This window comes from Kalmanozyma brasiliensis (genome assembly GCF_000497045.1).
Source record: "Kalmanozyma brasiliensis GHG001 unplaced genomic scaffold PSEUBRA_SCAF25, whole genome shotgun sequence".
In the NCBI taxonomy this organism is placed as follows: Eukaryota; Fungi; Basidiomycota; class Ustilaginomycetes; order Ustilaginales; genus Kalmanozyma; species Kalmanozyma brasiliensis.
The window spans coordinates 173,024-199,656 of NW_015961965.1; the positions used below are offsets into that span (position 1 = coordinate 173,024).

General features: G+C 58.2%; 11 protein-coding genes across 11 annotated transcripts; 4 read left to right on the top strand and 7 right to left on the bottom strand.

The window, feature by feature from the left end:
- Positions 1-160: 160 nt before the first annotated feature.
- On the bottom strand, positions 161-3,175 carry PSEUBRA_003792 (MIF4G-like, type 2; the record flags this gene model as incomplete). The annotated part of the gene is made up of 1 exon (XM_016436850.1): positions 161-3,175. The coding sequence occupies one exon, from the start codon at positions 3,173-3,175 to the stop codon at positions 161-163; it is 3,015 nt and encodes a 1,004-aa protein (XP_016291794.1).
- A 256-nt stretch (positions 3,176-3,431) lies between these two features.
- PSEUBRA_003793 (Spt4/RpoE2 zinc finger) lies at positions 3,432-3,895 on the top strand (the record flags this gene model as incomplete). Its single annotated transcript, XM_016436870.1, has 3 exons — positions 3,432-3,539; positions 3,629-3,737; positions 3,828-3,895. The coding sequence occupies 3 exons, from the start codon at positions 3,432-3,434 to the stop codon at positions 3,893-3,895; spliced, it is 285 nt and encodes a 94-aa protein (XP_016291795.1).
- Positions 3,896-3,985: 90 nt separating this feature from the next.
- PSEUBRA_003794 (Cyclin, N-terminal) lies at positions 3,986-5,342 on the bottom strand (the record flags this gene model as incomplete). The annotated part of the gene is made up of 3 exons (XM_016436856.1): positions 3,986-5,016; positions 5,122-5,228; positions 5,311-5,342. 3 exons carry the CDS (start codon positions 5,340-5,342, stop codon positions 3,986-3,988), a joined length of 1,170 nt encoding a protein of 389 aa, XP_016291796.1.
- Positions 5,343-5,613: 271 nt separating this feature from the next.
- PSEUBRA_003795 (CAAX amino terminal protease) lies at positions 5,614-6,769 on the top strand (the record flags this gene model as incomplete). The annotated part of the gene is made up of 3 exons (XM_016436840.1): positions 5,614-5,898; positions 5,963-6,605; positions 6,669-6,769. The coding sequence occupies 3 exons, from the start codon at positions 5,614-5,616 to the stop codon at positions 6,767-6,769; spliced, it is 1,029 nt and encodes a 342-aa protein (XP_016291797.1).
- Positions 6,770-6,810: 41 nt separating this feature from the next.
- PSEUBRA_003796 (P-loop containing nucleoside triphosphate hydrolase) lies at positions 6,811-9,966 on the bottom strand (the record flags this gene model as incomplete). The annotated part of the gene is made up of 2 exons (XM_059465163.1): positions 6,811-7,159; positions 7,235-9,966. 2 exons carry the CDS (start codon positions 9,964-9,966, stop codon positions 6,811-6,813), a joined length of 3,081 nt encoding a protein of 1,026 aa, XP_059320589.1.
- A 1,003-nt stretch (positions 9,967-10,969) lies between these two features.
- Positions 10,970-11,406, top strand: PSEUBRA_003797 (uncharacterized protein; the record flags this gene model as incomplete). Its single annotated transcript, XM_016436843.1, has 2 exons — positions 10,970-11,013; positions 11,106-11,406. The coding sequence occupies 2 exons, from the start codon at positions 10,970-10,972 to the stop codon at positions 11,404-11,406; spliced, it is 345 nt and encodes a 114-aa protein (XP_016291799.1).
- A 106-nt stretch (positions 11,407-11,512) lies between these two features.
- PSEUBRA_003798 (Pianissimo family, N-terminal domain protein) lies at positions 11,513-16,501 on the bottom strand (the record flags this gene model as incomplete). Its single annotated transcript, XM_059465164.1, has 1 exon — positions 11,513-16,501. One exon carries the CDS (start codon positions 16,499-16,501, stop codon positions 11,513-11,515), a length of 4,989 nt encoding a protein of 1,662 aa, XP_059320590.1.
- A 712-nt stretch (positions 16,502-17,213) lies between these two features.
- On the top strand, positions 17,214-19,349 carry PSEUBRA_003799 (Thioredoxin domain protein; the record flags this gene model as incomplete). The annotated part of the gene is made up of 1 exon (XM_016436879.1): positions 17,214-19,349. One exon carries the CDS (start codon positions 17,214-17,216, stop codon positions 19,347-19,349), a length of 2,136 nt encoding a protein of 711 aa, XP_016291801.1.
- A 425-nt stretch (positions 19,350-19,774) lies between these two features.
- On the bottom strand, positions 19,775-21,280 carry PSEUBRA_003800 (uncharacterized protein; the record flags this gene model as incomplete). Its single annotated transcript, XM_059465165.1, has 1 exon — positions 19,775-21,280. The coding sequence occupies one exon, from the start codon at positions 21,278-21,280 to the stop codon at positions 19,775-19,777; it is 1,506 nt and encodes a 501-aa protein (XP_059321440.1).
- Positions 21,281-22,536: 1,256 nt separating this feature from the next.
- Positions 22,537-22,956, bottom strand: PSEUBRA_003801 (uncharacterized protein; the record flags this gene model as incomplete). Its single annotated transcript, XM_059465166.1, has 1 exon — positions 22,537-22,956. One exon carries the CDS (start codon positions 22,954-22,956, stop codon positions 22,537-22,539), a length of 420 nt encoding a protein of 139 aa, XP_059321441.1.
- A 980-nt stretch (positions 22,957-23,936) lies between these two features.
- Positions 23,937-25,899, bottom strand: PSEUBRA_003802 (Actin-related protein; the record flags this gene model as incomplete). The annotated part of the gene is made up of 4 exons (XM_016436907.1): positions 23,937-25,009; positions 25,156-25,189; positions 25,393-25,406; positions 25,893-25,899. The coding sequence occupies 4 exons, from the start codon at positions 25,897-25,899 to the stop codon at positions 23,937-23,939; spliced, it is 1,128 nt and encodes a 375-aa protein (XP_016291802.1).
- Positions 25,900-26,633: the final 734 nt, after the last annotated feature.

Sequence of the window (26,633 nt, forward strand, 5' to 3'; positions counted from 1 at the left end):
TTGCAAGCGCTCGTGTGCAGATCCGACTGTGAGGACGGCTGTAGACCCCATGGACGTGGCGTCTGAACACAAAGGCTGAGAGACATCGTCCCGCGCAGGCGATATCGCAGCAGCACACATCTCTCGATCACATTGAACCTGTTTCAAATTGCATCTCTTTTCACTCGGAAAGCACGTCGATCGCGCGCTCCAACCACTCCCTCGTCCTCTCTCCCGTCTCACCATCCGTCTCTCCGAAACAATTCGTCAGGAGCGTCTGTCGGTTCTGCAGCAGTTGCCGGTTAAAGCAGCGCACAAACTGCTTGTACCACGAGCTGATCCACCATTGCGTCCACTCGTCCTGACTGCCGTCGGCGGAGAGGAGGAGATTCTTGAACCCGGTGACGGAGAGGATGAGCACTTTGCGCTGTTCGCTCTTGATCGCGTCGAGGTTTGCCAGGGCTTCGGTGGAGGATGGTTCGGCGGACTTTTCCTCGGGTCGGATGGGGAGGGTTGCGCTGGTGGGAAAGAGCGGTTCAGCTTTTTCCGGAGCTGCTTCGGGTTCATCGCTAAACGGCAACCCTGCGGCGGCGGCGGCCTCTTTTCGTTCGGCTTCCTCGCCTTCCTTCCGCTGAATCTCCTCGAGTCGCTTCTGCAGCTGATCCACCCGCCCATTCACTTTTTCAAGAGTCAAACGCAGCAGCGTCCACGTGTTGAACCCCGCCCAACCCTCCCTCTCTCCACCGGTCCGAATCGCCCCCGGCTCATCCACCGGCGGACTAAAGATGAACTCCACCACATCCGCCGGCTCCACAATGCGATACTGCAACAGCTTATCCACCACGATGTGCACCCACTGCTGACTGGCGTTCCAGAACCTCACCGCTCCCGCTAGGATCGCTGCGCGCATGCGACCACTGCGCGACAATTGACGGAGCAACGCATGGTAGCGCTCAACAATGTTGAGAAAGTGCGAGAACGAACGGCTGCCGACCGAGAGGATGCATTGGATGGTCAGATCGCGCACTACCACATCGGCTTGGGTTGCGTTGGGTACCATGCCTGCAGAGGTCTCTGTAGGAAGGGAGGTGGTAGTCTCGATGATCGAGGACTTAAACGTCTCGAAATCAGCAAGGATGACCTCGGCAGAAGCTTTAGCTTTGATCGAGTTGATCAATCGACCCGCCTGCGCCGCGTACGGATGCGCCTCGTCGGCATAGGTAAACGTCGCCCCCGGCTCCTGTTTGGGTAGAGCCAACGCCTGGATCTCGGCAGGCAAGGTCTGCTGCACCCGCTCAAAGTACGCCAGTCGGATCTCGAGCTCCACGATCCGACGCATAAACACCACCTTCGGGTGCGTAGCAGGCAGCGACGTGTCCGGAATCCACTCCTTCCACGCCCATCCAAAGTTGAAGTTGGACAGGTGGATGGCGAACCAGTCGGCAAAGCGGTGGACTGTCTCGACGTCGATGTTGGTGGGCGAGGAGAGGGCGTTGTAGAAGGTGCGGATGGTCCGACCGAGTGAGGGGGCGACGGTGCCAGGGGTGAGGGTGACGATCTCGCGCAGCAGGCCGGTGTAGTAGAGCGGGTTGCGCGGCGGAGCGGGGAGAACAAAGGCGGTGGAGAGGATGGTCTCCACCAGCAGGTCGTCGAGCGAGTATCCGCTCTCGTCCGGATGCTGGGGGTCGTCCATCTCGCCGAATAGACCGGCCTCGGGCGAGTTCTTGGAAGAGAAGGTGCCGCGACGCACCCAGTTGGGCAGATCGAGGATGAGCTTGGCCGCCTCCTTGCGATTGACCTCGTATAGGTCGATCATGTCGGCCAGCACGGCGCGCAGCACCACCGATGCGGGAGAGGCCACCTTCGGCAGCGTGTTGGAAAACCATCGTGGTTGCAGACTGACACGCTCGGGTCCGACAGCCGCCTTCTTTTCTTCCAGCTCGCCCTTGCCCGTGTCGATCTTGCGTCGCTTGACCTGGTGCTCGCCGAGCTGGGCGTACGCCACGTCCAGACCCTGGTCCTCCGCGTCCTCCTCAGGCGGAACGAGCACGTCTGGCAGGGACACGATGCGCTTCCCCTCGGGCACTTGCGTTGCAGCGGGCGAGATGGCGGCGGGAAGGAGGTCCGAAGGCACGGGCAAGAAGATGGGTCTTCTGTAGTCTCTCGCCCTGAGCTCCTCCAACGCCTTGACGGCATCCGAGAAGCCTTCGAGCCAGATGGCTTCAAGGTCGTGCACAGGCTCAGTGAGCTCCACTTCGACCTTGCGTGCTGCATCGTAAGTGACCACTTTTTGGATCAGGTCGTCGAGCTCGGCGCGCGCCCCTTCGCTGTCGCTCAAGAGGTCCTGACCGGCGCGGCAGAGGGTTTCGATGATGCACATAGCGGCTCGATCCGCCCTTGCTGCTGCTACCGCCGGCTCCTCCAGCACGGCCGCAAATGAGGCCAACAGCGTACGCAGCGAATGAGCAGGGATGATGTGAAGCGGGACTAGCGCGGCAAAGAGGTGCAGGCTCAGACGCGTGTTCCTCCAGAGGCGCGCGTCGAGGTAGCTGCGGAAGGCCTTGACGAGGTCCTTGACGATGGTGATGCCCAGCGAGTCGGGATCGGAACTTGGTGCAGCTGCCATCTCTTGGTCTTGATCGGCGTCGAGGTCAGCGTCGTCCGGGTTTCGCGGGGGAGGAGCGGCGGGCTTGGACTGTTGCGAGAGGCAGAGGAAGCCGATCAATGCGGCGATGAGGGGAGTCTTGTGAGGTTGCTCGGTGACCATGACCCTGAAGGCACCCGTGATGGGCTCGATGCCATCTGTCGCCTTGTCTTCGATCCAGCGTGCCATCTTGAGAAGGTCAGAAGGAGGATGAAAGTCCTTCTCCTCGCCGAGCTTGAAGAGTTGCGAACGAATGTATCGGATCCGGTTCTCTTCGCGCTGTTCTACGGATGGCTGCTGCTGCTGGTATCCTCCTCCTCCACCGCCACCACGAGCGCCTTGATAGTATCCACCGCCACCGCCGCCGCCGCCAGATTGACGGCCGCCTCGGCCTCCACGACGAGGTGCCCAACCCTGGTCTCGCGCACCATAGCCTCCTCCTGCACCACCGCCGCTGCCGTATGCGCCATTGCCATTGCCGTTGTTATAGGACTGCTGATACTGCTGGCCGTATCCGGAGCCAGCGCTCGATGGCTGATCCCATCCGTCCATGTTGTGTTGAAATGCAGTTGAGACTGGATGAATGACGAGAAGAATGGGAGAAAGAAGCACGGTCCGCGTTGCTTCGTTTCATCTTCCACATTTTGGCAGAGTCGGTTCGCTGCTCGGGATTCGGGCTTGCTGCGCCTGCACAGAGAGCAACTTGGAGCTCAGTCCTCGGCAGCCATTCAACACGACCTCCTCTTCCTCACACCACCTCCAAGCCACAGCTGAAGAGCTAGGATCGACACAGTACACACAGCTCACAATGTCGGCAAGGAAGGAAAAGCTTCGAGCGTGTCTGCGCTGTCAATTTGTTCAGTCACCAAGAGACTTTCACCTGAAAGGGTGTCCCAACTGCGAACCGGTTCTCGAGGTAGGTAGTCCCAGCAGCGCGCATCTGTCACTCGGTAACGAATACTGACGTGTCCGCATTTATACCCACGATGCTCGACGGACCAACAGATGCAAGGCAGTCAAGACCGAGTGGCCGAATGCACGACGTCCAACTTTGACGGGATGATCTCAATGCTGCGACCCGAGGAGAGCTGGGTCGCCAAGTGGCAGCGCATCGGTTAGTTGCAGTCGCACGCAAGGACGTTTCCAATACAGTGCTATCGATGCTGACTCTCGTTCAATCTCTGCTCGGATGTTGCGATTGCAGAAAAGCGCTTGCCAGGCCTCTACGCAGTCAAGGTGGTCGGCAGGCTACCCGAAGGCACCGAAGCCTGATCCACAGCATATCCCCTTTTCTCGGCTCTCTTCAATTCTTCTTCTCTCAAATGTATTGATACAAAGGTCATCATTGCTTACAAGTACACTCTATCGACCAGCCCTTCTCTCGGCTGTCCCGCTGCCACTGTGCTCCCTCGCCTTGGCTAGCAAATCCAACCGCCTCGACTCCCTCATCCTCTCGAGCAACGCCACCATGCCCGGTCCATCGCTGATCAACCCCGCAACGTCCTTCTGCAGCGCATATCCGCTGATGATCTCCTGCACGATCTCGGCCAGCAGCGGGAGCGAGACGTTTAAGCTTGCGAACCACGTGAGCGCTTCCTGGCTTGGTGGGGTGGGCTGTTCTTGTTTGGTCGCTGCGAGCAGCTCGGCGGGGGTCGAGTTTGGGTTGTCGAGGATGGACTGGATGTTGGTTCCGTACGAATCTCGTTTGTGCTGCATCGTTTGGAGGGAGGCGTTGATGGTATCGCACGACCCGGGGTGGAGTGTGAGGGCGAGCCATATCGCTGCGAGCGCGACCATGTACGGTGGGTACATGAGCGGGATATCCAACTTGTAAGCGTCGTTGAGGACGAACCAGCTCATCTGCAGAACTGGCTGGTCGAACTCGGTCATCTTTGCTATTCCCCCTTCCTCTGCTGAACCGCCAGCTGCCTCCTTCTCCTCAACGCTGCTTAGGCCTTTCACCACGCCAAATGCTTCCGCCTCAATGCCCAACCCCGTCACTCCCTGCTGCCCCGTGAGACTAAAGTTTTCCACATACCTCCCATTCCCATACGTATCGAACATACTCACCAGCGACCGATACGCATGGAACACGATCATGTCGAACTCCATCTCCTCGAGCAGATAAAACTCCATCTCGGCCAAACTCGAGTTGTCGGTCGGCATGCTGCGGAAACCGACCTCCTGGAACGAGCGCGCGGCTTCGGCGACCGCCGACTTGATGTGGATGGGCGACTCTTCCACTTTGGCTGACACGTAGACGCATGTGGCGCAGACGAGGAACGGGTCGAGCGCGCAGTACGAGTTCTTGGCGAAGAAGCGGCGGAAGAAGACGTTGGCCGAGGCGACGACGCGCTGACGCAGGTTGAGACGCTTGCAGATTGTTGAGAGGACTGTGATGAGCAAGTGGCGTACGAAGGGATACGGCGAGACGGTGCATGTCATGGTCAGCATTCAGTGTTCGGAAGGCAGTCCGATGGGGCTGTGTCAGCACTCACGATTCGAGAAGAAGATTCCAATGGCGGCACATTCGAGCGCTGTAGCATACTTGAGGTCCTCTTTTCTCGCCAGTTCGAGCTGCGGTCTGTCTAGCAACCAGTTGTTGCTGTCGTCGCACACAGAGTGAAGGATGTATCAGTCACCGAGGTCCACTTGAGACCATGCGCGACCTCGAGTGGGTGACATACCATTGCGTCGACGCCCAATAATTGGCCGACATATCGTCAGCATCTCCAACTTCTCCCAAAGAGATGCTGCGTGATGTCGATGGATGTGATGGTAACGATCCAAAGGTGATGGATCGTGCGTCGCCTCGGTGAATTCGAGTCTTGTTTCAGGGTCCGGTGTTGGTCCCTTTGATTCCTTCCTCATGCACAAGTTGGACCCTTTGTTCCTCGTCATGCTCGTTTCGCCTTTGCCTTTCTCTTTGTTCTCCTCCTTTGGCCCTTGCCCTTCTTCACCTCTCCCCTTCATCCTCGTATAGCGTAACGATGTCGCTCATAGCCAACCTCCCCAACTCGCCGCTATCCCCGCCCATCCTGTCCGTCGGCTTTGCAGTGGGCGCCTCCACCCTGTTCACGCTCACCTACGTCGGCTCTCTCTACCTCTCGCCCGCTGGCCGGCTAGCAGGCAAGCAAGATGCGGACGGCAACATCATGGATCGCGACCATCCGGTCGTCATCAGGTCACGAATAAAGACAGCGAGCTTGGCCACTGCGGCGACGGTGCTGGCAACAGGTGTTGGGATATGGTTGAAAGGCGTCGTGCCAAGGGCTGTAAGTCTGATCCGCCCTGCATATAGTCTTACGAGAGTGCAGCTGACCATCTCTTCTCTAACAGGGCTGGCTCCTCGACACGCTTAACATCAGCCGTCTTCTCGGCCTGCCTCTCCCAACACCCTCACTGCTCACCTCCAACCTCCTCCCCTTCAACCCCTCGCTCTCATCCTACCTCACGGCGATAGCCACGCACATCGCATCCCCACTCCTCCTCACCTCCCTCCTCTTCCTCGGTCCGCTCTACACCACCTACCTCTCCTCCTCGCTGCCCTTCCAACGCCACTTCTCGATCCAATCAGACATCGTCGACAAGCTGACCACCCTCCCCGGGGTGCGCAACTACCTCGTCGGCCCGCTCACCGAAGAACTCGTCTTTCGATCTTCCATCCTCGTCCCGCTCTTCTTCGCCGGTCTCTCTCGCCTCCGCCTCATCTTCCTCACCCCAGCCTTTTTCGGCATCGCACACGCCCATCACGCATGGAACGTCTTCCTTCAAGGCGGACGCACCCGTCAGGCTGCACTACGAGGAGCTCTGATCGCATCCGTCCAACTGACATACACAGGCATCTTCGGTTGGTACGCCAACTTCCTCTTTCTTCGCAGTGGAAGTGTGCTCGCCCCAATGGCTGCACATGTGTTTTGCAACGTCATGGGCCTGCCCAACCCCATGGCGGACGCCAGGCGATTCAGCAAGAATGCTGCTTGTAAGTCACACACGAGTCTGCGAGGAAGGGACAGGTGCTGATGTGAACTTTTTGCTTTGACAGTGATATGGATCACCTACGCAGCAGGCATTGCGTTGTTCGCCCACTTCCTCTTTCCCCTCACCTCACCCGACGTGTTCGGCGGCTCCCTCTACTGGCAATAAGCCAAGCATCGCACCAGCAACCTCGTATACACCAAGCAATTTTAAAACACCAATGTCGTCTTCTTAGCAGCCAAAACTTCGCCCGGGCCAAGCGCGGCGAGCCACCGCTCGTACCCGTACTCCTGCCCACCGCTGCCGGTGAGCCACGACGTGAGCGCCCGGGATGAGTTGCGCGTCGACCTGCCCGAAGGTAGGGGTGCGTTGGTCGGGTCCGCTGCGTGCGCCTGTTGGAGCGAGGCGTGGATCTCGGCCAGGTCGGAATCGATCAGCGCCATGAGGCGGATCAGAGGCGCATAGTCGGTGATGAGCGAGGGTGGAAGATGAGAGGCCGAGTGACGGTGGATGAGAAGGGGACGGACGAGGGTGCGTAGGTTCAAGCGCTCGCGGTGTCTGTTTCGTAAGAATCAAGAGAAGAGAGTGTGTCAGTGATCAGAACTTTATGCGTGACGATAGAAAGAAACCTACTGTAATCGCTCGAGAAGAGCGTCCGTCATTCGAACCCCACCGTACTCGTGCACGCCGTCACAAGTCATGATCGACGGCAGCCCTACCAGCCCGAGACGCTCGTGGATGTCGGCCAGCGTGCTCCTGTACTCGATCTCTGCACTGCCCGCGAGCGCCTGCCTCTGCTGATGCCACGCCAGCGGTTGAGCCACCAGCTGCACCCACGACCCCCACTGCCGCGACGTCGCTGACGTCTCCATTCCCGCATCGCCAAACACGTCCGCCTGTACACCCCTTCCCAGCCCAGTCTCGAACACATCAGCGAGACTGCTCGACTCTGCCGCGCGCGCCACGGCCCGCATCTCCATCTCCTTCGCCGCTTGCGTCTCCAGAAAGTCCCGCTGCTGCGCATCTGCGTGCGACACCGGCGGATCGCATGCAAAGTGCCCGAACTGCACCTGGTTCAGCGCCTGGCGAAGATCGATTTGCGCCTCGTCCTCCAGGTCCACAGCGACTTCGGTGCCGGGCAACTGGAGCAGCAGACCCTCCACCTCGTCCGCAGGCAGGAAGCGGCCCATCTCCGATGCTACAGTCTGCACCCACGCTACCGCCTCCTCCATTCGCGGCGTGGCGTAGTGCAGGATCTGCTGCACGGGCAAATCGTGCACCGGCACAAGGTCAAGTTCGTTGCACACGATGACAACTGGTCGTTTGCTCTCTGCCACCAGCTCGATGACTGCAGCCCAGAACCCCTTATCTTCGTCAAACAGGATGTCCGCCTCTTCGATAAGGATGAGCGACTGGCGCACCGTCGATGAGCCGCTCGGCGCAGCGGCGGCGGGCTTTTTGAACGTGGCACCACCTCCCACGCCACCGGAGGAGACCATGTGGTTGCGTCCCAAGTCACCGACGGCAGCGAGCAGGTCTCGACCGCTGCGTCGACCCATGCCCGGGTACAGCTCGAAGACCTCGTACCCGAGCTCCGAGGCGGACGCGTAGACCGAAGCGGTTTTGCCGCTGCCGCTGGGACCGGTGAGGACCATGCAGTTGGTGAGCTTGTCGAGCGATGCGAAGCCCGCGTGCTTGCTCGATTGGGATGCGGGTGGCTGTGCAGTCGATGCTGGCCCTGCAGGAGCGGTGCCTTGGGACGATTTGAGATCGACACTTTCATCGTCGGTGAGCACCGTCTGACGATCAATCCGACCAAATTTGCCAAAGACCTCGTCATCCGCAATCGAATCGTCGTACTCGCCCACATCATCCTCGTCGTCATCGACGATGAAGTTAGCCATATCGTCACTGTCCTCGTCGTCGCTGTATCCCCTCCTTCTTTTCTTGCGTTTGCGATCGACCCGACGCTGAATGCCGTGCTTGCGCTTGCTGTCTGTGGTCCTCACCGAGCCAGGCGCTGCGACGAGCAGCCGACGCAGCCAGTCGAGCAGGTAGCTGGCATTGCCTTCGTTGCCGAGGCAGCCACAAGAGAGGTGCGGGCGAAAGGCGTCGTTCCATAGCTGGCCTGTCTTGCGGCAGGATTCAGCCTGGTCGACGGTGGACGCGACCGCCAGCTGGGAGAGGTGCATCATCTCGATCTGACCGATAAAATCGTCGGTCGACTTGAACTCGTCGGAGCCGGTGAGGGAGATGCCTTCTAGCGCGGGTTGTGGTCGAGTGCGATTCATACGACAGACAAAGTCAGGCAGCGGTGCGTCATAGATCTGTCTCGAGGAGGCTGCTGTTTCCCCTGATGCCCAACGAGAGTGAAAAGCGGCCAGATCCGAGCGAGCCCGGGAGAGAACCTCGCTCTCGTTGCGGGTCCATCCTGAGACATGCGTATCTTCCGTCGTTGGCCAGGGTGCGTTGAGTGGCTTCTTTGGCTTTGCAGAAGAGATCCTCTGAGTAGAGAACAGACTCCACGATGCTGGGGTGCTACTAGATGTCGAGCTGGGCACTGCGGCATTTGTTTTACCCTTTGTGTCGTGGGACCGTGTCGGCGCTTCGTCGGGATGCTCTGGGGCCGGACTCGAGCTATCAGGTACCTCTATTGGCGCTTCAGGCTGCTGCTTGGCTTTCTTGACGAAAAATGGATGAGGGTTGGCAGTGGCGGCTGCGCCAGTGCCTTTGACGGCCAGACTGAGCGGTTTTGGCTCGATATGTTTGGGTGGCTGCTGGGCCTTCGATGACGAAGAGGCGGCGGGAGATATTGATGCATCGCCTCTGCCGCCTTTGCCCGCCGCTGGCTTTGATGGTGACGTCGCCACGCGAGTCTCGACGAGCTCAAAGTCGTCCGCATCTTTGCCCTTGTCGGAAGAAGCCTCGTCCGGCTTTGTCTTCTTGGACTTTTGCGCCTTTTTGGCGTCCCTTGCCTCCAGCTTTGCTTGTCGCTTTTCTTCCTTAATCCGCGCTGACTCTTGCGCTTTGTCTGCACGGAGGACGGCTTTGAGATCTTCGCGGTAGGAGACAGGGGCTCTGGTGCGGCTCGAGCGTCCGGGTCGCTTCTGTTCTGAATCGGACTCGTCCTCGGTTGACGTGGTTGAAGGTCCACCTGGTCGAAAGAAAGGATGCAATGCAGCTTGTGTCTGGGTCGCAGGTTGAGTCGATGCACCTTCCGTCGCAGTCGTATCAGTGGCGGTTCCGAGGGGAGAATCGACAGGCGCAGCGGTAGAAGGATCGGTCTGCTGGGTTGATGCAGGGATGCCTGCGCAAGAGCTCGTGGCGGAAGACGACCCGCGCGACGAAGTAGGTGGCGGTACCATTGCGTCTATTGTGTCATTTGCATGCTGCTCTATTGGTTCCGTTGTCAAGACGCCTACGAGTGTGTCATGATCGGCAGCAACCTCCTGGGAACCCGAAAAGAGGGCTGGATCGAGCTGTGGTTCCGCTTCAACTGGCTGCCCTTGTTGGAATTGAAATGGAACAGCATGCGACAACGGAGGTGTGCTGATCTCGTAAAGCGGCGAGTCTATGTTTCTTGGAAGTGTATGGAGCGGAGCATGTTGTTGAAGTGTTTCCGGTCGGTGCTGAATATGATGCTGATACGAGTCGACTGACTGAGCTGAAGAGTCAAGGATGGAAGGCGGAGGAGCAGCCCAAGGCAGTGTGGCTTGTCTCATGACCTCGTCATCTGTCGCCGTCTAGATCGTGATGGTTGTGACGTTGAGAGAAGAATGACTGGAGCAGGGCAGGATGATTCTGATGAGAAGAAGGCTAGTTGATGTGTCATTCAGCGCACACTGTGTTCACAGCGGGGACCCTCTTTGCTGAGCTTGACTTTGGCAGCTTCCAAGCCTACTTTCTATCTACGCGACGCGTGCCATTTTTCAAGAAGTGTTGCTGTTAAGCTCGTTCCTCTGTCGATCTCAACTTCAAAAATCAGGCCGTGATGTTTGCACAAGATGACGTCGTGCCACTGCCATGAAAGCCGCTTTCGGCCTCCACTCCTCTCCTGCCCATCCTGATCTTGGCTGCGCCGGGTGAGCTATGTGCGTTTCTGGTCGTCCACGTCGCTCGCAGATCACCTTTCACGACCTGTGGCTTGCGGCCCATTGTCGATCCCTGCATGCTATAAGCTGACTTAGACAATCGACCCTGAGCCACGGGCGGCGTCGCTATCTGAGGACCCTTGATTCACAGCTACATATACCCTCGTCCTGACTCTTGCCCCACCGCCGCCATCATCATCATCAACGCCACCTGTATCCAGATTTCCACTCAGATTTTTATCCTCTCAAACCTCACAGCAGCACATCTTCATCCATAATGAGCGGAAACGCAGGCGACAGAATCGGCGGCGCCATCAAGGGGTAATCCTCCCTCTCCTGCCATCCACCTGCTTGCAAGTCCTTCATGACTGACTTCCCTTTTCCCACCTTCCTCGTGCCGTCTGTTCCAACAGCGCCTTCAACGCCGTCCACGGCGTGGGCGAGACCATCCGTGGCAACATCAACGACGGTGTCGATGCGGCCGGGGAGGGCCTCAGGGATGCCTCCCACGACGACCGTGCCGCCGACCCCTCCGCCGTCGGCCGCAGCAGCGACTACGACACCCAGGGCAATCACAGGGGCGTCGCCCAAGAGGGCACCGAAGAATTCAAGTCGGGTATTCAGCAGATGAAGAATGCTTTCAGCTCGGATTCCTCCTCCACCAACACCACCACCGGTACCGCCACCAACACCACTGCCAACACCTCTACCTAAGTACTGGCCTCTTGTATGTCTCAGTAAACGCAACCCAGGTTTTTGGTCGACTTCGGGCTAGGTCGAGAGAACAGTCTGCGTTGCATCTGAACAGAAACCCCCCCGTTCACAGCTCCTCGACGCCAAACCCAACCACCTTCTTGGCCGGAGCAGCCACCACCTTTTCTGCTTGCATCGACTCGTGTCTCCCGTTCCAGTGTCCCTTGAGCGTCGACGAGCGCAAGCTTGCTCTCCTCGATGCTCCGTGTGTAGCAGGCCGGCTCATGGCACGGCTCCCCACGTGCTCCGGGTGCAGCATCTGCTTTGGTTCGTCCTGTGAGGTGTCGCTCGCCTCGTCGTCCGAGGAAAGATCGCTCGATAGCCCCACCTCGTCCGCATCTTCGTCCTCGTCGCTGTCGCCGTGCTCTTGATGTTTTGTTGGTATGCTTCCGCTCCTTCCTGTCGCTATTCTCGGCAGTGACCTCGCCAAGTCTCGGTCTGAGTCGGATTGGGACGACTCTTCGTCTGCCAGAGCACGGAGACCGGGTTGCGACAGTTTGTTGCCGTGATGCTTGCTTGCGCCCGCAGGATGTCGTAGCACGCCGTTCTGAGGTGCGTCCGCAGAAGACTCCATCGATTCGCCCCTCTGCCGAGGCGAATGACCGCCGTGCTTGAGTCCCGCAGGTCGGCTGCGTTTGGTATCGATCAGCCTCTGCCTGCTTGCTCGAATCTCCCGCACCGTGTCCTCGTCCAGACTCACGTCGAAGAGCTCCCAGATGTACCGCCTCACCGAGACGCGATAGTAGAAGTGATCCATCAGCTCCAACGCTCTGGCCAGCACCGACAGATCCTTGAACGCTGACTTGTGCTTGACTTTGAGCTTGCTCAGCGATCTCGACGCGTTGGTGGCTAGGATTGAGTTGCCGAGGTTGGCGATCGAGGTGATGATCTTGTTGACCACCAGCGTCTCGGGCTCGGCCAGCTCGAGATAGCTCAGGTCCGTCACCTTGTTGACCTCCCATCCTGGGATCGAGACCAACCGATTGACATCGTCTGGGATGCAGAGCCCCATCGGCGCTCCCAACGGCGTGCTCACCGACTGCCATCCGTAGTCTTGAAGCGCCTCGGCGCCCGAGAGGGTGGATGCGATGAGCCCAAGCACGAAGAAGCACGTGCCGCGAACCGACAAGACCGGCGAAGTTTCGGCGATCTCGACGATCTGGCTCACCACATCTTCGGCTTCCAGAAAAGGCAGTCCAAGCTCGTTGGCGCCAATATTGCCGACCGCCCAGAGAACGCTCTTGAGTTTGTTGATCAGCTCACTGTCTGACGCTTCGGCGCCGTGTTGTCGGATGAAGTGGGCAAACTCGACGAAGTGGCCCTTCTGCTGCAGGAGATGGCAGCCCTCGGGTGTCTTAGCTAGTTCTCCGTAGAAGTGCGGCGGTACTATGCCGTCTTTCGTTGGGTCGGCAGTGGTGCGATGCTGAGGTGAGAACGTAGATGCTGCTCCTGGTGTACCATTTGCAGCGCTTGCAGCGGTACCATTGCCGCTGTCGGTGGTCGACTTGCGATAGATGCTGAAGAAGTCGGCCAGCATGACTTCGACCTCTACCACGTAGCGCTGGTTGCGTTCGTTGAACCAGTCTTCCATTTCGCGATCGATGTACTCGCCCTGCCATAGATATCGGATCCCGACCGAAGTCGATAGGAACTTGAGCAAGAGTGGATGCCCTAGCTCGCCAAGATGGTCCAACGTCGGCCGCATGGAGACCACTTTTTCGAGGATGTGACTCGACGTGCAGATCTCTTCAACCACCTTTGTCGCCAGCTCCCGCACGTCAACTGCAGGATCGTAGAGCTGTGTGAGCAAGAGGCTGACGGTCCAGTCGCTTTGCACGTCTGAGCCGTTCTTTGCGTTCGCCGGCAAGGTGTACTGTCGAATCAGTTCGGCCAAATGCTTCGTCGCGAAGAGTCGAACGTCGCGATAGCTGGAAGTGAGGGCCTTGGCGAGGATGATTCTCGAGTGCCCGTCGATGCTGTAGTCGACGTTCTCGATGACGGCCTTGACGATGTCGTCCCGACTTCGAAGCGCGCTCAGGTGGTACAACGACGTAAAGATCTTGAATCGCTCGAGCAGATGAATGCCTTCTGCTGTTTGAGTGAGGACACCGATCATCTCAAAGTAGCCGGAAGTGAGCGTCTCGTCCATGCGCTTGCGCGATAGCAGGGGATCTGCCGTCGAGTGCCCCGAGAGCGGATCTAGCTGTTCGAGACATTCGCGAATTTCGCGAAGCAGTCGGTCTTCCATTAGGACCCGCACACCTTCGGGGGTCGACGAGAGGGTGCTGAGCATCAGGCACCCTAGTCGGACGAAGCGACGATTGGCGTTCAAGCGGCGTACGCTGGAGAACCGTAGCGCAAAGGGGTGATAGAAAGCCAGAACACGCCTCAGCAGCTTGGTGCCTCTGACTACGTCGTCGAGTCGCTTCGGGTTGAGCAAGGGGCCCTCGAGCATCTCAGTGAGGGTTTCAAGGTGCCACTTGGTGTGGTCCTTAGTGAGGAGGACCTGAGTGTCGACCATCATGTTGCGGAACTGGACTTCGTCGATCTGCATGCCCATGCGCACTTTGGTTTTTTCGACCTGCCTCTGACCCCTGCGCATCGAATCTTCGGTCGAGTTGGAGCGATCGCGGACGGTGCTTCGTGCACTCTCGGCGGCACTTGAGCAGACATCATGAACAGCGCGATGGCGATTGGCGCTGTCGATGGATGCTAATGCACTCGTAGCCGCTTGTCTCTCGTCGCTCCTCTCTAGCTTGAAGTTGGCGGCGAGCGAGAAGAGTCGCGGGAGCGAATGGATGCTGCCTCCAGTGGAGGGTGGATGGACACGTTTGGAGACCTGAAGAAGCTCTCCCATGAGCATGGTTGCCTTCCGAGCCATGGTAGGAGCGTGCTCGATCACATCAATCAGAGCATCCACGAGACCTGACTTGAAGAAGACTACGAGAAGGAGTGCCAGGTAATGATCGATGAGATTGAGTCTGCCGCGCGGCTGATCGCCGAGCTCAACCAAGGATGCCATGCCCTTTGGCGGAGCGAGAGGATCCAGCTTGGGCAAGGCGGACGAGGCCTTTTGGCTGCTCTCGCGCTTGCTAGCTGGATCTGTGCGTCCCGTTGCGCCACGAACATTGAAGAGGTCGTAAAGCATATCGAGGAGGACGCTCTTGACTTCGAGCGTGTTGACCCGCAAGGCCTGAACGAGCGACTTAATGGCGCGCTTGTCGTCCATGCATAGATAGATGAGACCGGCCCATGAGCGAAGGAGGACAGTGACAACCGAGGAAGTAGATCGCAGCAGGGCGTCGTAAGTGATGGGCTTCTGCACGGGAGCCTCTGTGAAACCAGACAAGGCAATCTCGAGATCGACAGCGGGGCGCAAATGCTGACGGGTGCCGGGCATGTCGATGAGGTAGACGAAAACTTGGATAAGGGTAGGCGAGAATTCCGAAGCGCCCTCGGTGAGCGCCTGTAGAGTCGATCGGAGGCCACCCGCTTTGACAAGCAGACGAACATCAAAGACGGCCAATTCCGCCAATGTCTCGAGGCAAATATGACGCAGCTTGTCCTCGGAATGCTCGGCTACAGCTGCGAGAGCGCGAATTACGCCGGGACCCAAGAGATCTTCCAATTCGAGGGAGAGGCGATCAGGAGCGGTGCTGATCGAGCGCAAGGCGGCCAACTCCATGATAGCTCGAATGAGCTTGATGGCCTGGATCTTTTCGAGCTCAAAACGATGGTCACGGATCAGAGTACGAGAGAGGTAGATGTCGAGACCTTTCTCTCGGCAGCGTGAGACTAGTGGCCACAGCGGCTGAACGAGAGCGTGGCGAAGCAGACGGTAAGTAGCCGCGCGAAGCTCTTTGCCTGCTGCATCGCAGAGCTTGGGCATGGCCACATCGACCAGATCGTCCAAAGGCAGCTCGTAACGTACGCGCGCGTGACGCTTGAGGATGTCAACGAGACGGTTGATCTGGTCGATCTGATGCTTGGCCTGATCGCCGAGGCCGGTTGCATTGCTAGGCGTGCGGGCATGCGACACAGCACTAGAGGCTAACGCAGCTGCTCTTGAACGCGCTGCTGTTCTACGAGCCATGCGTGGCAGGGCGAGGTTCTGATTAGCTGGCGAATCTGGATCGGTTGCGGTGGAAGCATTTGTGGCAGCTGCATTTGTCGAGTGCGCATCCGTTTGATCGGACTGAGGAGGCTGCGGGGACAAAGATCTGGGTGAGATGGAATCCGAGTTTTCGGACAGCGTAGGTAGCTGAACGGTCGGTGGCAAGGGGGAGGACGGCCGCAAGGAGCGGATGAGCATAATGGCCAAAGATCGGGAGGCGCGGGCATTCTCCACCTCTCGTTCATGTGTATGTTCCTGTCGAGAGCTGATGCGTTCTGAAGGCGTAGGAGCTGAAACGCTTGCATGTGCTAATGCTGATCGATCGAAGAGCATGGGAGGTGGACGGGGCTGGTGGAGCGGCTCGTCCATAGACTGCGTTGGTGGGATGTTGAGCGGAGCGTGTCCGTCCAGCCCGATACCAAGGCCGCCAAACGGTGGGGCGGAAGGGTCGTGCACGCCTGAACCGAGATCATTGACATAGTTGGTCGAGGGTGGTGAACCATTGCTGAGATCGAGATGGGCATGGTACGAGTCGTAGCTGGTGTCATGGGCAGGTAGTCGACTAGGTCCGGCGTGAGCATCTGCGAAGAGTGGCTGACCTTCGAAGCCGAGAGCGGACTGTTCGAAGCGCGATACGGTGGAAGCGGGAATATGCCAGCCAGAGTCTGAATCCGAAACTGAGGCATTGGAGGCCCAGGATGGCGGCGAGGTGGTGGCTTGAATCTGTCTCCATCGATCGAGTTCGGTGGTGAGCGCTGCGATCTTTGAGTTAGCCGAGTCGAGCTCGGACTCGATCTGCTTGCGCAAGTCCTGTTTGGTGTTGGAAGCGAGTTTGAGGTCAAAGACGCTAAGCAGGTTCTCCGCGCCATCCTTGATCTTGGTCTCGACGTCGATCTGGCTCTGAAGGCGTTGCACCTCTTCGTAAGGGTTGAGTGTCTCCATCTTGAAGTGGCGATGGTGGAGGCTGAGTTGTGGCTGTGCTAGGTTGCTCTCATGTTGGCTCCTCTACTACATGTGATTGGCGTGTGTGCGTGTTTGTCTCGTTGAGTGATCACATGAACGTCGTGGGTTAGAAAGGGGTGTCTCGTCGGATCATGTCCGCTCGCTAGAGCTCCTGTGCGTAGCAATACCAGCTGCTGATTCAGCAGCGGTGATCGACCGAAGATGTGTCGGCTCAGCCGAAGCGAGGCGATGTCGTCGAAAGCCAAGGTGTGATGGATGTGATGGTGTCGAGGATCCTTGCCGGAGTGTCCGACATCGACACTGAGACCCTGACCTGCAGACGCATCTCGTGTGGGGACAGAGCGGACCGTGCAGAAGAAATGGGCGCCAAAGCCGAAAAAAAATCGCCTCAAAATTAATTTGTCGAAAATAAAAAGGTCAAGAAATTCGCGCTAAAACCCACAACCAACACCAGATGGCGGTTGGGCGCTCCGAGGTCAAATTCAGAGTCAGCTCAGTAGTCAGAGCCGTCCCGCGTGGCTGACTTGCACATGCTTGGCGCGTCCTGATCAGCAGCCCAAAGCCGAGAAAGGGTCTTGACTGGACCCGAATTGACTCAGCCTCAACCCTGAATCATCACGACAGCAGCTTTCTTTTGCTCGACGATCATCGCGCTTTCTGCTAGTCGACATCCATCTCTCGGTGCTCCATCATGAGGGTCGCGTCAATACCGACCAGCTTTCTGGCGAGCTCCATCGCGTGGCTGCTGCTGGCGGCAGCCATGCTTCCTTCGCTCGTTCACTCGGCCCCTCCCTCGTCATCCGATCAGGCAACACACGACGGTCTTCGCAAGCTCACCGCCGCCAACTTCACCCTCACCAATCAGGGCGCCTGGCTCATCGAGTTCTTCTCCCCTACTTGCATTCACTGCAAGAGGTTTGGCGCCACCTGGTCAGAGCTGTCTCAGACCAAAGATTCGCTCAGAACGCAGTACCCTCAGGCGCCCTTCACTCTTGCTCAGGTCGACTGCCTCGCTCAATGGGATCTTTGCAAGGAACAGGGCGTCACCTTCCTGCCACGCCTCACCATCTACCAGGATGGCAAGCAGAACGCCGAAGAATACAAGGGCAACCGCAACTACCCGGAGATCTCGGCTTACATCGACAAGTTTGCAAAGGAATACCGCGAAACCAAAGGTGTACCCGACGTTCCTGTCGTAGCTTCGACGACGGACAATGCGAAAACGATCGACTCCGCCTCAGCAGCCGTCACGTCGTCGCCGACCGCCTCTGCCGCAGCGTCAGAACCAATGACGAGCCCAGCTAGCGATGGCGTCGTAGCCGTGCCATCAAGCTCCTCTGCCCCCGCTTCAACATCTGCAACCTTGTCGTCGTCCGCCGCCTCATCAGCCTCAGAAATACCCTTGCCATCGGGTCCCAATCCCAAGGGCGAGCTCATCAGGTACGGCTCGGCACCCATTCAGACCAAAGAACAACTCGCAGATTGGCTCGACGAAACTTCAGGTCAAGGTCCCACTTTCGTCAAGTTCTTCGCTCCCTGGTGTCCGCACTGCAAAGCAATGGCTGCCGCTTTCAAGCAGCTAAGCGAGTCTCTGAAAGGCAGGGTCAACGTGGTCGAGGTCGACTGCGAAGCCAACCGCGCACTCTGCTCCACCTACCGTATCACAGGATACCCCGTCCTACGACTCTACGATCAGGGCCACATCAAGGAGTACACTGGAGGCAGGAACCACGACGCCATGCTCAAGTGGGTCATCAAAGGCGTCTCTAACTCGGGTCTCAAGACCATTTCCACTACCACAGAGTTCGCCGACCTGGCCAAGGACAACGAGGTCATGTTCCTCTACCTTCACTCCCCTGGAACGTCCTCCGAGGAGAAGCAGGCCGTCGTGGCAGCCAGCAACGTCCTCTTTGGCGGTCGAGCCCTCATACTGTCCTCCTCCGAGCCAGCGTTGCTCGACCGCTACGCCAGCTCCTTGGCCCAAGACAGCTCCGCTACCGTCCCCTCCGCCTCTGGCTTGCTCGTCTTCAAAGACTTCTCGGTCGCACAACCTGTCTCTGTCCTCAATCCTTCCAAGGTGCGCGCAACCGACGCTGCATCTGAAAAGACCGTCTCTTTGGACCATCTTCGCGCCAAGATCACCCGCTTCTTCGCTCGCGAGCAGTACCCGCTCGTCACCGAGCTCACCGCCGCCAATTTCGAAGAGGTAGTACGAAACAACGAAGACGCGCTTGTTGTGCTCGCCGCGCTGTCCGATACGAACCACGGCCCGCAACGTATTGACTCAGCTGAAGAAGGCACGGCTCTCAAGCAGGCCGAGCTCCAAGCTCTGCGCTCGACCGCGCTCGAATGGCGCGAGCAGAGCGCTGCCACTTCCAGGAAACTCGTCGTCTTCGCCTGGATCGATGCTGATCGTTGGAAGTCGCCTCTGCGCAAGCTCTACGGCATCGATGCCGCCAAAGTTCCCGCCGCCGTTCTGGTCGACGGCAACAACATGCGCTACTACGACCTTCCGTACAGACCCATGTCCGACGCCTCGGTGGCCTCCGCCCAGCGGTGGCTCACAGACGAAGTTCTCACCGGCATCGACCACGCCATCCAAGGTCGCTCGACGCCCAAATCGTCCTCCGGTCTCCTCCAGAAGTCCGTGCATGGCGCCGCTGATTCTGCGGAATCATTCGTCCAAGCCTGCGTGAAGCATCCCATCATCGCCTTCCTCTTTGTCACCCTGGTGGTGGGCGGACTGTTCTCGGTCTTGCGCCGAAGCTCGACCGGCGCCGCCTCCCTGCCGTTGTACTCCAAGGTTTCGACCGTCAAGGCTGACTGAGGTGGACACTCTTGTATTATATTTTCCACGTCGGCACCCGCAATCCATGCATTCGCGCTCACACATCTCAGAAGCTTGCTTGCGATCATAACTGTTCTCGCCACAGACACGGTGTTGAGGGGGGAAAAGAAGATGAAATTGAAATGAAAGGGCAATGAAGATTCGTACGTGATGAGGAAGAGGGATCGGGTGGGCCGAGATGAAGCATAGGCTGGCTATGATGAAGCTAAAGGGCGGGGCAAAGAAGTGAAGCGTTCACGAGACAAAAAAGGAAGCATAGACGAGAAACAGGGAGGAGCGAGAATCGGAGCATGAAGAGCCATCACATCGAGTGGGGACCCAAGGCCAGCTTGGGATCAACTTGGATGCAACTGTTGCGGCAGCCACAAAGCTGGGAGGAANAAGAGGGGGGGACGAGCGCGCATTTAGTTGGTGTAGACGATACGGTGGAAGACCTTGCCAGCCTTGACAGCGTGGACCGTACCGGAGCGGTCCACTTTGTCGTCGCAATCGGTGAAAGTGCCTTCGAAGACGGTCATGTCGCCCGAGGCGCTGAGGTAGCCCATTTCGCCCGCCTTGACGGTGAAGCCGTTGCTGACGGTTGTGGTGAGCGAGTCGGTGTAATCCCTACCGAAAGAGACGCTGGCCGAGAATTTGAAGGGCAACAGCTTGCCGATCGCGATTGGAAGGCCTGCCGAGACTCCGGCGGTGGCATTGAATGTGGTCTCGATCGTCTTGGTCTCGGAGCTGCTCGTGGTGGTCGTGCAGTCGCTGTGCTCGTTGCGGCAGTCGACCGTGGGACCGATCTGAACCGAGGGCGTCTGCATGTCGTATTGACGGTCCACGCGGAAGCCATGGCAGGTGTTCTCCTGGGCAGGCGCGGGAGGAGCAGGAGGGGCGTCAGGGGCGGGAGGGGGCGGAGAATCGTGATGCTTGAAAATGTTAGTGAACCAGTTACGCCTGCGAAGGGGTACGCCACCATTCGAGTAGCACATGAGCCCCTCGTTGCCCGTAATCGTGCCCAGGTAGGCGCATCCCTTGTTCGGCTTGATCGTCGTCAAGGCGGTGGGACCGTCGCCGCACGACTGGTCCACCGTGATCACCGCCTCGGAATTGGACCCGGGCAGAGCCGAGCTCACCCACATCTCGGCCTTACTCTGGGTAAGGTTGGGGTCGTTGCAAGAACGATGACCGAAGGGCATGTTGCAGTCATCTTCGTCGACCGACTTCTCCGTCGCCGTGTAATGGTAGAGATTGCCCTTGCATCCAGCCTGGTCCCAGAAGTTGACCTCGCACGTGTTGCAATCGATGGTTCGCTTGTCCAGCTTGGACGCGATCGCGCCGTCCGAAGCGCCGTAGCTCCCGTGCCCGAGCTGGGCGAGGTACTCGGCGTGCCAGGTGATGTTGTCCCACGATCCATGGCCAACTTTGGTCAGCGTAGCCGCTCGATGGCGACCGTGGTGGCGGTGGTGCACCTGCGAAATGCCGCTGGCGCCCGCCATGGAGAAGCATGTCATCATGGTAAGGGCGATGACGACGTAGCTGAAGAGCATGGTCCCCTTGCTCTTGACCGAATGCTTCGAGTAGGCGGCGTTGCAGACTCGCTTCTGTCCATCATCGGTCGAGTTAGTCGTGGCGGGAACATCGGAGGCGCTTTTGATCTCGCAGCCCGCGGTGTAATCCATGCCTCCGAACCAACGGCCGTTTCCGGTGGCATTCTTAGCGCACTCTTTGAATTCCATCCAGTCTCTGATGCCGCCGATGTAAAATTTCTGCATGCCGTCGTCCGCCATGACCTTAGGAGAGGCAACGTAGCCATCGTAGCAGGCTTCAGCGAGCTCGGAGCAGTTCGTGAAGTGAGAGTAAGGGCCTTTGAAGGGAGCACAGATTGTGTGTTCTCTCGCGTCAGGTTCATTGGGATAGCAGTTCATCTTGCTTGACAAATTATGCCTGGTCTGGCGGGTTGGGAAGGAGAAGGTGGAGTTTGGAGTGATGACTGTAGAGGGGAGGATGAGAACGCTCTTGTTGCTCCTTATATGCCTTTCCGTCGAGCCCTTGCGCAGCGGGCCTTTCCAAGCACTGCGCAGCCAGCAAGACCGGAGCTGCTTTGTGGCACGCTTGCATGTACTGTCTTGCTGCAGACAAAGGCGAAGTGACGAGTGCGGCAGGACCGAGGTCTGCCTGGGCGTTCGCACTCTCCACAGAGAGCGCTCTTGCGCTCGAAGTCGCGCTTGTGCTGCCGCGAGGGAGGGGTGCAGATGAGATAATAGAAAGTCGACGTCGAAGAGTAGGGTCGAAATGACAGTAAGTCGATGTCGGCGCGCGTAGCCGCGGCTGCTCAGGAGCAACGTGCCGTTGCGCATCTCGATCGAGGGGCAGACGATCCTTGACCCTCAACCTTGGAAATGATCGACATGAATGAAGTTGGAATCGATGTCCGACAACGTGAACAGGCTGGCGCAAGATCGACGTCGACCCACGCAGCCGGAAGCCGATGGCAATCAAGCGAAATGGAGCATCTTAGATTCGGACGACCATTTCGCCGGCTTCCATCTCCAACTGAATCACCAGATGACCAGCTCAACATTCCTGCCCGGCAGTCGCAAGCTGGAGGTTTGGCTAGCAGAAGGGGTCGCCGTCTACGAGAGGCATGGTGGGCGCTATCGATGGCCGTTCTCGAGCACCACGGCGAGCATCGCATGCTGAGCTCGGTGGGACCAGAAAGGAGACCGCCGGTGTCTCTGCAGTAATTGACTTTTCCTCGTCACTAGACTTTGGGCGCAGAATCTGCATGTCGACGTCGACAAACGCCATCTTTGAGAGCTACGTACGCCGTCGACGCTCGTGTCGCGAATTCTCGAAGCTTTTCTGCAGACTGTTTTCGGCAACGCAGGTACGAGAGCGTCTGTGACGACGATGGTCAATCTTGTCAGCATCTCGCTGACCATGATCTGGTGCTATTTGTTGGTCATGGCCAAGTCCGTCAGATTTGGCCCAACCGTCCTTGCCGCAGGTCGTTCGGACCTCGAGCGAATCATGACCATGGACGCGGCATTCGATAACTTCATCTCGCGCTTTGACTTAGGGGTCGGAACGAACTGGTGATGGAGACTATGGGATGCATTGAAGCGGCGGAAGCCTCTTGTGACCTCGCCTCAATACGAAGTGATTGTGTTGCCGGCGCATCCTAGCCCATGGTCCCGGCACTCGACACAACCGTCACCAAAATCGCCACAGCTCCTGCCAGCAACCAACCTTTCCCCGTCCTCCCGCTCGCCACACTCGCATCCGATGTGTAAGTCTGATTGCTGCTCAGGCTGCAGCCGTAATTGGTGACAAAGCTTGCATCGAACCTGCCTGTGCGACCGACGACCTGTGTTGCGCAGTCCTGCAAGACGAGGTTGTTGGACACGCTTCCGATGTACAGCGTCTGATTGACGGGTCCCGTGGTGGTGTTGAACGGCGGACTGGCGATGTAGCCCTGGTAGCAGACGGTGAGGGCGGAGCAGTTGGAGATGTGACCGATGCCGCCGAAGGGCGAACAGGGCATATTGGCGCCGCCGAAGAGGGAAGTGAGGTTGAGGGCTGGATCGGCGATGCAGTTCATGGTTCGTGTTCGGGAAGATGGAGGTCTGGCCCGGGGAGGGGCGAACAATGAAGGTTCCTCAGGGTGGTATATATCGCTTTGATCATTGCGTTAGCTTCGGATAGCTGTGGCCGGGCCCCAGCCGGACAGGCTCGACTGCATGCCAAGACGTCCAGGCCGTCAGATGACTGGGTACCATCAAACAAACGCTTCCAGGGCGACGTTCCAATGGAAGAGTACACCTGCCTCGGCTAGCGTGGAAGCTTCTGCGGGCAAGGTTTCCGATTCACACAGCCTACCAACGTCGGTGCTCTATCATTGGAGGAGAGTCTAGTGTACGACGAACGCATGAATTTGAGCCCGCATACTGGTGCACTGCCAAGCCCGCGCTAGCATCGACTGGCATGGTCGAAGACCGACGCGGCGAGGGACGCTTCGGACATCCCACCTCACACGTCGAACCCGATCAAGCTGCCGAAGACTGGTCATTGCCGCTTCAGACACGCCAGGCACATCTCGGAGTGAGGTTGTCCGGCTTTGCGGAGTGCGGTCGATTCCGCGGAATGCCAGGGTTTTTGCCGCGTTTGACATGTGTCGTTCGGCTTGCTGCTCATTCGTCAAGGGACGGCGTCGCGTCTAGTCTGTGTGCACGCACACATTGTATCACAAGCTTCACGTCCAACGTCGGATCACTGGCAATCATAATCTTTCATTTGTGGGAGGACGGGAAAGGCGGCCAGAGTGAGCCTACATTTACGTGTTTGAGGGGAAGAAGAATGGTTGATGATTCGGTTCGCCCGACCACCGACCTAAGCCGACAACATCATCGTTGGGTGAGATGAGACGGGAAGTTCTCCTTCTCCTCGTCCTCCAACGTGCGCCGCCAGCGTCGACAGTAGCCCAAGCGAACCGTCTACCTGCAGCAGCTTTTGCGATTGTTACGCAGCCACCGAGCCCGGCAGCACCTCTGCTTCGGACGCAGCGGCATCGAGCAGATCCGTTTAGAAGCACTTGCGGTGGACAATGGAAGGTCCAGACTCGTCGTACTCCTGCTTCGAGATCCACATCTGCTGGAAGGTGGAGAGCGAGGCGAGAATGGAACCACCGATCCAGACCGAGTACTTTCGCTCGGGGGGAGCCACAATCTTGACCTTCATCGAGCTGGGGGCAAGCGCGGTGATCTCCTTCTGCATGCGGTCCGAGATACCGGCGTACATGGTGGTACCACCGGACATGACAATGTTGCCGTACAGGTCCTTTCGGATGTCGAGGTCACACTTCATGATCGAGTTGTAGGTGGTCTCGTGGATACCGGCAGCCTCGAGGCCAAGGAAGGCGGGCTGGAAGAGCACCTCGGGGGTTCGGAATCGCTCGTTGCCGATGGTGATGACCTGTCCGTCGGGAAGCTCGTACGACTTCTCGAGGGCGGACGACTGGGTGGCGGTGAGCATCTCCTGCTCGAAGTCGAGGGCGACGTAGCAGAGCTTCTCCTTGATGTCACGGACGATTTCGCGCTCGGCAGTGGTGGTGAAGGGGTAGCCTCGCTCGGTGAGAATACGGGCGAGGTACTCGGTCAAGTCACGACCGGCAAGGTCGAGACGGAGGATCGAGTGGGGCAGCGAGTAGCCTTCGTAGATGGGCACAGTGTGGGTAACACCGTCACCCGAGTCGAGCACGATACCGGTGGTACGACCGGAGGCGTAGAGCGAGAGGACGGCCTGAATAGCGACGTAGAAGGCGGGGGCGTTGAAGGTCTCGAAGAGGATCTGGGTCATCTTCTCACGGTTGGCCTTGGGGTTGAGGGGGGCCTCGGTGAGGAGAACGGGGTGCTCCTCGGGAGCGACACGGAGCTCGTTGTAGAAGGTGTGGTGCCAGATCTTCTCCATGTCGTCCCAGTTGGTGACGATACCGTGCTCGATGGGGTACTTGAGGGTCAGGATACCACGCTTGGACTGGGCCTCGTCACCGACGTACGAGTCCTTCTGGCCCATGCCGACCATGACACCCTGGTGACGGGGGCGACCGACGACCGAAGGGAAGACAGCTCGGGGAGCGTCATCACCGGCGAAACCGGCTGTTTTTGCGTAGAATCAAAGGCGAAGCGGGAAAAGCAAGCAGACGAAGGAGCGCAAGGTCAGTTAAGCTCCAATCTTTGCGGAAGGAGGGACAGCGGGCTGACTGCGTGGCAGCAAAGCCCAGTTGCAAAGATTGCAAACGTACCTTTGCACATTCCCGAACCATTGTCGATAACGAGCTGTTGAACGAGAAAGCCAAATGAGTGAAAACGAGCAGGTCCAAATCGTAGACGAGATGCAGGATCAAGAGGCAAGAAGATGCAGGTTGTCAGCTTCTCCGTCCGTGGCCTGCCGTCTGATTGCTGGGGCGTGTCCAGGATCTTGTAGCCTGAACAAAAGCGCTTTTCTCCGTGTAGGCGCAATGCGCTCGGGAGCTACTTACAGCAGCGACTTCGTCTGTTGCGTTGTGAGACGAGATGGCAAAGAGAGAAACAGAAGTGGATCGGGAGAGATGGTCAGCTTCTCTCGCATTATAGCCATATCTTGTCGAACCCTCCATCCTATGGATTCCAGCTCAGGCGCGGCCACACGAGCTTCAACTGCCGCAGAGGCGTCGAGTTGAGAATGCACCACCGAGACTGCATCCAAAGATGGCAACTTCGCCAGAACCATCAATCCGGTAGCCAAGTCGGAGCATCCTGCGCGGATCGGTTTGAAACAGCTTTAGACTCTCGAGCTACGGCCTCGGATGACATGGCGATGTCGGCTTGCAAGGTGATCGTCGATGCGTCGCTGTCGGCTGCAGCATAGCCTCGACTGTGTGCAGCCAGCAGCGAAGGCGAACCGTGGCTGAAGAGACCGGGCAGTTGCAAGGTGGAGCAGATGCGACCTCGGACGGCATCCAACAGTGGATGGATGAAGTGCAGAGGACAAAGTACTCACCCTCCATGTTGATAACGGATGTAGGTTGGTGGTGTTGGTGGAAAGGTGGGTGAAGAGAAGAAAGAAGAGACGTTGAAGAACGAGGTGGTGGAGGAAGAGCAAGCAGCGGTGATGTCGACGAGGTAGACAGGAGTCGCTTTGCGCTGATAGGAGGCCGCCCAGCCAGTAAGCGAGAGAGAAAGGGACAGGCCAACTGGCTCAGAGCACGGTGAGACGGGCGCGGTGTGCCAGCCAGCCAGCCAAAGAGAGAGAGGGTCGCTCGAGCCAGTTTCAAGAAGACTGAGGTGCGATAATTGGGCTGTGCGGGCTGAGCGCTTACAATTTCGCCTCGGCCCTGTGCTTGCCCATCGATGGAAATTCGAGTTTCGGGCTGTGCGTGCGTGTGTTTAGCGCGTGTGCTGCGTGTGTGTCGGTGAGTTGCGTGTGCCTCTCCTCCCTCGTCTTGGCTCGTTCCAGGTTGGACGCTTCCATCTGCTGTCGTCTTGCCACTCTTATTGCAGCCATGAATGCACTGCCATTCACCCGTGACAGGTTTGACGCTCTCTGCCTTTGCTAGATCTCGACAAGCTGTCACCACATAGACGATAAGCAGGCTCCCGCAACAACTGCAGAGTCGGGCTGTGTCTGTCTCAGGAGCAAACGCAAGCGCCATTTTGACGTGAATTGATTTTATAGAGGGATGTTGAGTTGCAAATACAAATCGACCCTCTCCTGCGCGGTGGTTTCTATTGCACGTCGTGC